Source organism: Bidens hawaiensis, unplaced genomic scaffold (genome assembly GCF_021521415.1).
Source record: "Bidens hawaiensis isolate Kalapana, Puna unplaced genomic scaffold, B.hawaiensis_p1.1 tig00047513_1, whole genome shotgun sequence".
Lineage (NCBI taxonomy): Eukaryota > Viridiplantae > Streptophyta > Magnoliopsida > Asterales > Asteraceae > Bidens > Bidens hawaiensis.
In genome coordinates, this window is record NW_027498494.1 from 11,526 (window position 1) to 20,933 (window position 9,408).

At 38.1% G+C, this 9,408-nt stretch overlaps 1 protein-coding gene across 1 annotated transcript; it reads left to right on the forward strand.

Annotated features, from left to right (window-relative positions):
• Positions 1-6,722: 6,722 nt before the first annotated feature.
• Positions 6,723-8,339, forward strand: LOC143597045 (uncharacterized). The gene is made up of 4 exons (XM_077075662.1): positions 6,723-6,759; positions 6,864-7,492; positions 7,577-7,860; positions 7,952-8,339. Exons 1-4 carry the CDS (start codon positions 6,723-6,725, stop codon positions 8,337-8,339), a joined length of 1,338 nt encoding a protein of 445 aa, XP_076931777.1.
• Positions 8,340-9,408: the final 1,069 nt, after the last annotated feature.

The window sequence follows — 9,408 nt, forward strand, 5'->3', positions numbered from 1 at the left end:
AGTTCTAATCTCCATACAAGTGGTAGTATTAAGATCTCGATAAGCATATGATAAGCAAGTTCTAAATCTGTGAAACATACCGCTTCAACATTGTACACGGACACCCAAACGGTTCCAGGTACTTTATGTTGGTTTTCGATTATTCAACAACTCATAACTTGTCTTTTTGAGTCGTTTAACACTTAGAACTCGATTAAGCGTATAGCAAGCTGTATTCAATGCCTCATTCCAGAATTGGACGGGAAGCTTAGAATCAGCGAGCATAGTTTGTGCAGCTTCAATCAAGGTTCTATTCTTCCGTTCAGCAACACCATTTTGTTGAGGTCCATAAGGTGCACTGTATTCTCGATGAATTCCTTTTTGAACACAAAAGAAATCTAATATAGTGTTTTTGAATTCAGTATCATCATCACTTCAGATTCTCCTCACCTTTTGTTTGTATAGTGATTCGATCTTAGTGATAAGGTTTTGTAACAAAACCGGTGTTTGATCTTTCGAACTCATAAATAACACCCATGAGTATCTTGAATAATCATCAGTCACCACAAGACAATACCAATCCCCAGAAATACTCGCACGATTCACAGGACCAAACAAATCCATATGAAGTCGTTCAAGATGAGTATTAATGGAATTCAATAACTTAGAGGGATGTGACTTCTTTTTCTGCTTTCCCTTTTTGCATGCAATGCAGTGATCAGATAACTTAAAATTCTTCAACGAGACACCCTCAACTAAGTCATTAGCCATTAAATAGTTCATCTTACGAACATGTATGTGACCAATTCTACGATGCCATAGAATCGAATCTTTCTTGGTTGCTTTCGAGGCAAAACATGTTTCGATCGATGTGGATACTTTAGAGCTCATGTTTAAGACATAAATATCATTTGATCGTAGTGATCCCATGATAACCATGTCCTCGGGAATCACATAACCCGGTTTCAAGATAAGGCATTCTTTGTCAGTAAATATCGTTGTGTACTTTTTATCGCAAATCTGCGACACACTTAATAAGTTATGATCCACCTTGTCACAATAATTTACCTTTTCAAAAGTAATGTGATCGTTTGAAACTTCACCCTCTTGTGTGATCATGCCCCCAGAATTCCCAGCAAACGCTACATAACCCCCTTGAATATTTCTCACGTTGGTTAATAGGTCGATATTCCCAGTAATATGACGAGAACATCCACTATCCATTATCCAGTTTTCACCAGACACAGTCTTGGATGTACCCTACACAAAGTAAAGATGATTAGTTCAAAAAGGCAGCACAGGCCTCTGTCTTGGGCACCTTTTGGTTTTCTCTTTGATCATTAACTTGAACAGACTTCAACTGTTGTTCAGCAACCTGAGAATATGTTGCAGGCTTTCTAGACATTCGTCTCAGATAAGCAGCTTGAACAATATTTGATTTCGTGTTCCTACAAATGGGCTCAATTGGAACAAACTTTGGTTTTACCTGACCATGTGTCTCCTTAACATGAATAACCTTCCGAGGATTCACACTAGAGAAGATAATATGAGTATCATCAGCATACGGCACAGTTCGTTTCAAAATCTCCTTTACCAAAGGAACCGGTTTGGAATGATCTTTGATAAAATGAAGATTCCGATAGCTCTTTTGACTACAATTTCTCACTACATGACCATGCTGACCGCAAAGAAAACAACTTCGTATGTCCACACGATGATGTTGAGAATTAGTTGGAGCAAATGATGCAGAAGATTGATGATGGTTCACATTTTTGGTCATGCTCTTAGCAAACTCATCAGATAACTCAGATTTCTTTTTCAAGTAAAAATCTAAATTAGAGCAATTTGAAAAACTTTTCAGAGTATTTGTTCCAGTTGACTTTACAAATTTAATCTTTTTAGCATGTGTTAAAACTTGCTTGGCTTTAGTCAATGGATTAGAAGAGGCGGATGTTTTTGCTTAAGCATACAGACGTTCAAGTTCTTGAATCTGTGATGTTTCATTTTGAAATACACTCTCAATCAGTTCTGGCTTAATGATACTAATTGGAATGTCTTTCTCAAAAAAGATTGTGTCAATTCCTTTCAACTTGAAAACCCTAGCAGATGATGGCTTAGAACTAGGAGGATTAATAAAACGCATTAAGTCCTCATCAGAAATTTTTGGTTTATCTGACTTCTTTGCCTTCACTGGTTTATGTTTCACAGTTTCTTTCTTTTTCATTTGAGACTTAATGAACCATACACAGCTTCCTCAAATTCTTGAGGCTCGCAAAGAATATGATTAGAATTTGAAAGCTGTCATAAAAGCAAAGTTTTGCTCAGCTTCCTTCATATTGACACTAGGTGGTGAAGCAAATGGATTAGTAGTATTTGAACTTCCAGAACCACCAGACGATCCAGAATTACCAGCAGAATAAAAACATACTTTTGGATCATTAAACATACTTGAGTAAGGAAAGCAGTTATTGGAGAGATCGTTGAACTTAGAGGCATACTTCCACCATAGAAAGCAGGATCTTGACTTTCCTTGGAGGATTTTTGACACTTAAGATCATATTCTCTGGCTTCAATCTTTTGTAAAAATTCAAGTGCAGTCAAGTCTTCAGTCAAGAAATAGTCATTCTCTTTCAAATCCATTAGGAATGTTGAGTAAGAACTTGGTAACACACTCTTAATAGTGTCAATTTTATCAGTCTCAGAAATTTCCAATTTCATCTTGTCTATTTCAGCAATTAAATGATTAAACCGTGTAATCATCTCTTCAACTTTTTCTCCCTTCAATAAATTAAAGTTTCGAAACTGAAACTTGAGCATCACTTTCTTACTCTCAGTTGTGTTCCCCATACTTCTCAAACGCATATGTTGAAATAAAGAAGCACATCTCTTGATGCTACCCACTTGATGAATGATATTTTCGGGTAATGCCATAGTAAGAGTAGAATAAGCTTTTAACTCGATCTCTAAAGCTTTCTTCTCTTCTTGTGAATATTGAGAAACAGCTTTAGGAGTATACCCAATAGTGTCATCACCAATCATTGGTGCAACATATACCTCATCTAAGCAATATGAGCAGTCAGGGTGAACGGAACCCAAGTGAGCACGAAAACGGGGTTCCCATTTAGCAAAATCGCTAAACTTCATCAACCTTGGACATTTCGAATGTGAACCTATCTCGGTATCAAGTTGCAACATTTTTTGCATCAACATGTTTTGAGAAGCTAGTGCATACACACCAGCCATTTTTGTAAAATTTGAAAACTTAAGGATTAAAATTAAAAGAGTTTAACGAACTGTAAGTAGTATAACGAACTGTGAACAGTTATAGCGAATTAAACCTTAACGAAGTTGAAATTTATCAGGTAACGAATCAGAATTGAAATTTAACGAATTAATGTAACGAATATGATGGTTAACGAATCAGATGGTCAACGAATGAGTCAACAAATGAGTCAACGAATCAGTCAAACTAACGAATTGACTAAGCAAAGCACGAAGTGCAGGCTTAGCGAATTAACGAGTATTCTGTATCGAATCACTAAGACAAACGTAGCGAATAAGATGACGAACCAGCTACTGTTGATAGCGAATCAACCTATTGCGAATCAGGTGGTTTCAACCGTTTGTCACAAACTCTGACACCTAATTCCACGTGGCAAAGGTTGTTATAACACAAATCCCAAGGTAGACACGTGTCACAACACGAATAAAAAGATGAAACGATATGTTTGACGAATCACAAATACTTTATAACAAATTGACTGAATCAGGTAACGAACTAACATGAATAAGATGACGAATCAGACTCATGTTCAAATCTTCAAATCTTCAAAGATTATTTCCAGATTTTCTGGAAATGATGAACACCAAACCAGAAACCCAGATTTGAAGATTTGTAATACAATCTCAATTGTCAACCAAATTCCTTAAATAAACTATCAAACTACTTGCGAATCAAACACGATTACACTCGTATCGATCCTGTAATCCAATTATACTTATCACAAATCCAATTTAACCATAAACAACTCTTTGTTTCTCGGTCAAACTCAGACCCAAACCAAAACACTCCAAACTCAATCCAACATTCAATTCCAATCAATCACAGCCCACAATAACCTTACCAAAACCAAATCAAATCCAAATCAATCCATAACCAGTACAATCAACACGTAATTGTTCTAAATCAAACCGGAAACACACAATAACAATTAAACGTCAACAATAACTAATTAACTATCAAATTCAAGAGTAAAAGAGCACCGAATGCTCTGATACCACTTGTTTGAACTCGTTAATCTCACACAAATCACAGATCTGAGATGTAATTAATCTAACACGGATCTAGTTCATGATTACTCTTGATTGTATGTTATATGTTATTATTATTAGTATTAGTTATATATATATGTGTGTATTTATAATATTAAGATGAAGATCGAGAGAGAGATTGGATAGCCTTTCGTTAATTAACTCTCAAAACTTAACAATAAATGTGAACAGAGTCCACTATAAATAGAAGATAGCTCTAGTTCGCTAAAATTCCCTAGCGAACTAGACACTACTTCATTGCTTACATAAACTAACGAATCATCTCCTGATTCGTTAAACATCCTTAACGAATCTGGGAGATCTTAGCTTAATTCTAGTTCGCTAAACATACTTAGCGAACTAGACCTTACATATAACGAACTAACTTAAAACAATAATATTTTATTACATTAAACAAAACGTCAAATACATTAAAGATAAATACAAAGACTCGAGACGCAAAACCATGCACTAACAAATACCTCATGTGTACATAGCGAAGTTAAACTGAAGTCCCCCATGCACATTGGACCGTAAACAATTGTATATTGGATGGGTAATAATAGGTAGTACTACTGGGTCTGACGAACCCCCTCGGTGCTCTCGGGTGAGGGAGTTGTCGGGCGTTTCATTTACTAGAAACACACTAGTCATATATTATACTCCGTGGGTGGCAACAAACTAACAAGTCAGCCTCGGTCACAATGGAACTTACAATAATGTAGCATGATTGCTAGCCTAATTAACTAGCGGTATTACTAATGGATACATTATCCATGTTTTATTATTTACACTATTACTTACTAAATTGTTTGTTTAACAAACTTTTTTTTCAACTCAAACCTGTGAACTCAGTAACCGTTGTGTTGACCCATTTTAACATGTCTTTCTCAAATCGCTAGTATCAAGTGCACGGATAGGAGTTGCATTCATGGTCACTCATAAACATTACATCATAATTTAAAACCTTTTTATTAATAATATTATGGCTTGCGCATGTTTTGGGCGCCTTAGACTATTTGGTTTTGTTGAGGGATGTTTCCCGCTATTTCACGCTTCCGCATATTAAAACATTAAGAAGTTAACTCTGAAATGGTTTTCCCAAATATGGGACAATAAAGTTTATTTAAAATATGTAGACATTATTTGTTGTAACTAATGATTGAGATCATGGTTTGTCACGCGCCTCGCGGTAAAACCCCACATGTGGAAATTGAGAGTGGGACATATTGGTATCAGATCCATTAGTTATAGTGAACCAGGTTACATCCTAGTTAGTGATAAGTGAACTAGGTTGCATTCCTAACTATGACTGTACTTGTCGAGTTAGTTACAACACACACATATTGGGTACTTATTTGTGCACCCGCCTATGTTACAGTATGTCATCATCCAACCCCAATCGCGCTCATGGAAATGAACCCGTCACCGGAAGTGATGAACCATTGCCACCAACTCATCCTACATTGCCTTTGTCAGTATGGACGAAGAGGCACCGTACCGAATTGTCAGAGGGAGCAACACCTCTAGGTGAATATCTCACCCTCACTTTCTTAGGAGACAGAAGACATGGGCATGGTACCCAAATTATGTTTCTAGTCTCGTCTTGAAGGAGCATGTCCCACTTATGCCTAGTTTAACAAACCGTTAGTAACCTAATGAGACGACTACTGAGCCTACTCTTCCTGTATTCCGTGTCATGAGTTACAAGTGATGGCTGCTATGGTGGCTTCGTCAGAGCACCAGCGTAGTCAAATGGAATATAACAGGTTAGAGATATACTATTTAAGGAAAGACTTAGATATGGCTAAGCTCAGGATTACAGAACTGACAGATAGGAACAGGTAACTTGGAGAATACCACGTAGTACGGTGCGAGCTTTTCACTAGGTGAAAACTGAAGTTGCTGAACTAGTTGGTAGAGTGCAGCATTTGACAGGCCATCTGGGCCTGGAAATTGACAGGATTAGAGAGTTGGAGGAGCAACATGAGCTTGAAGAGGACCCTGAAGAGGAGCCGGAGGAGGACCCTGAGGAGGAACCTGAAGAAAGGCCAGCTGATAGGGTCGGGTCTAGGGTGACTCACTGATGGTGGAGGGATTTTTTTATCATGCTTAGTTTTCATAAACGTAGATGGGGAGGGTTGTTCCTATCCAACTAATACTTTTGGATTTTTGATATTTGAACTTAAGTACTTTGTAAACGGTTTTACAAGTTATTTATTCAAATATTATTGTCTAAATTTATTATGTTGTGGTTATATGATTGCATGTTATTTACTTTATACTAGAATAATGGTTGGTATTGTCGATACTAACGTTATTGTATTTGGTGAATGTGAAGAATCATGTATGGTCGTGGAGGACGCAACGGAAACATTAACATGACACCGGCCGAGTTGGCAGCGCTGATAAATGAATAGGTCACGGCTGCGATGGTCGCGGCCCAGGCTCAAGGCGAAGTGCAGGGAGGTAAAATCCCATACCTAATTGTCAAGAATCAGACAAATGTATTACTTAAGTGATCATATCCATAAATATAGAAACTTAATTGTACCTCTACTTTAAAAATTCAGGTCCAGCCGTTTATACTTTCAAAAACTTCATGGACTGTAAGCCTCATGCTTTTTCTGGTTTGGCAGGAGCAGTTGGGTTGCTACATTGGATAGAGATAGAAGAGTCTATGTTCTCTATGTGCAACTGCCCAAATGAGAATAAAGTAATGTTTACTACAGGGACTTTGGAAAAAGCAGCTCTTACCTGGTGGAGTTCCCAAGTGAAAATGATGAGACTTAATGCGGCCAACGCTTTGACATGGGCTGAGTTTAATGAACTACTGAAAGAGGAGTACAACCCAAGAGATGAAGTGCAGAAGCTAGAACAGGAGTTTTGGAATCTTCGCATGGATGGTTCAGAAATTGAAACCTATACGAACCGATCACATGAACTTGCTGTTTTGTGCCCACAAATGGTGAATCCTGCCTACAAGAGGATTGAAAGGTATATTGACGGCCTAGTACCTCAAATTCAGGGAATGGTAACTTCATCCAGGCCGACTACTATTGAAGAAGCTATTTTTTTAGCTCATAAACTAACCGAACAAGCTATCAAGCAAGGGGCATTACCACCCAAGAAATCGACTGCAGGATCGAGTGAAAACAAACATAAGTGTGAGAACAACAATAACCACAGCCACGGGAACAAAGCATCATATTCCATCAACACTTAGCATCGTCAGAACAAACGATTCTAACCAACCCGGAACAACAATCACTTTAACTACAACCAGAATCAAGGGGGTTATCAGGGCCAGTATCCTAGGTGTAAAAAGTGCAATCTTCACCACATCGGCCAGTGTGAAAAAGTAGCTTGCCAGCATTGTGGAAAGTCGGGTCATGAAGCAAGAATTTGTCGAGAAGAGCTTAAGCATAAGAAACCACAAGCTCAAGAGAAATCAAAGAAATGTTATGAGTGTGGACAAGAAGGACATTTCAGGCCAGACTGTCTGAAACTCAAGAATAAGAACAATGGAGGAAACAATAACAATGGTAAAGACAACAATGGTGAAAAATGGCAACTTTGGTGGAGAAAGAAGAGGAAGGGCATTCATGATCTGATCATGTCAGGCTCTATCTGATTCTTCTACTGTAAATTGTAAATTTAGGTTAAATGGGTGTCCTCCCCTAACCTTATTTGACACCGCGACAGATTTAAGTTTTATTTGTACTAAGTTTTGCAAAATAATAGAACACAACCCATCAACTTTAGAGTCGAACTATCTAATTGAACTCTCCAACGGGAAAACCGTTCAAGTATCCCAGATTCTTATAGAATGCAAATTAGTATTTTCCACTCATGCGTTCTACATTGATCTTAACCCAATTGAACTCGGTAGTTTTGATGTGGTCATTTGTATGGATTGGTTGTCTATGCATCAAGCCGAAGTAGGTAGTCATGAGAAGGTAGTTCGTATAATCGTCACTGATGGAGAAGTCCTAACCGTTCAAGGAGAAGAATGTGGTACAGCCATTGGTGTTGGCTATGGTGTCTGATACGAGGACGGAAGAAAAGCGAGTTGAGGATATTCCTATCATCAGGGATTTTCCTGAGGTGTTTCCTGAAGATCTACCTGGTCTTCCGCCTCACAGACATCTTGAATTTCAGATGAATTAACCCCGAGAGCAACTCCTATTGCTCGCGCACCTTACCGACTCGCTCCTATTGAGTTGGAGGAATTGACGAAACAATTGAAAGACTTGTTAGACAAGGGTTTCATTCGTCCAAGTTTATCTCCATGGGGAGCTCCTGTGTTGTTCGTAAGGAAGAAGGATGGAACTTTCCAGATGTATCAACTACAGAGAGCATAACAAGGTTACGATCAAGAACCGATACCCTTTACCACGTATTGATGATCTCTTTGACCAGTTGCAAGGATCTGGATATTATTCAAAAATCGATCTTAGATCGGGTTATCATCAACTCAAAGTTTGGGAAGAGGGAATATCAAAGACGGCATTTCGCACTCGTTATGGCCACTATGAGTTTGCGATTATGCCATTTGGGTTAACAAACACACCGTCAGTATTCAAGGATCTCATGAATCGCATTTGTAAACCGTATCTAGATAAGTTTTTCATTGTGTTTATTAATGATATCTTGATATACTCAAAGACTAAGGAGGATCACGAACAGCATTTACGGTTGATTTTTGAACTCATGAGGAAGGAACAAATTTTCGCAAAGTTTTCGAAATGCGAATTTTGGATCCGAGAGGTTCAATTCTTAGGTCATGTGGTTAACGCGAAAGGTATTCATGTTGACGCAGCTAAGTTTGAGTCCATTAAGGATTGGCCGACCCCAAGAACGCCGACTGAGATTCTCCAATTTCTTGGTTTGGCTAGTTATTATCGGAGGTTCATTGAAGGATTTTCAAAGATCGCAAAACCACTCACTGCTCTAATCCAAAAAGGCACTTTTTTAAAGTGGGGAGAAGAGCAGGAAGCAGCTTTTCAAACGTTTAAGCAAAAACTTTGTAGCGCACCGATTCTATCTTTTCCAGATGGAGTCGATGATTTTGTTGTATATTGTGACGCTTCCATCCAAGGTCTTGGATGTTTACTT

Bases quoted from the DNA above. Each gene is read 5' to 3' on its own strand.
- LOC143597045 (XM_077075662.1), top strand. From the start codon at position 6,723: ATGGTCGCGGCCCAGGCTCAAGGCGAAGTGCAGGGAG. The intron at 7,493-7,576 runs GCATCATATTCC...AACTACAACCAG, and splicing joins ACCACAGCCACGGGAACAAA to AATCAAGGGGGTTATCAGGG. The intron at 7,861-7,951 runs GCAACTTTGGTG...TTGTAAATTTAG, and splicing joins GACAACAATGGTGAAAAATG to GTTAAATGGGTGTCCTCCCC.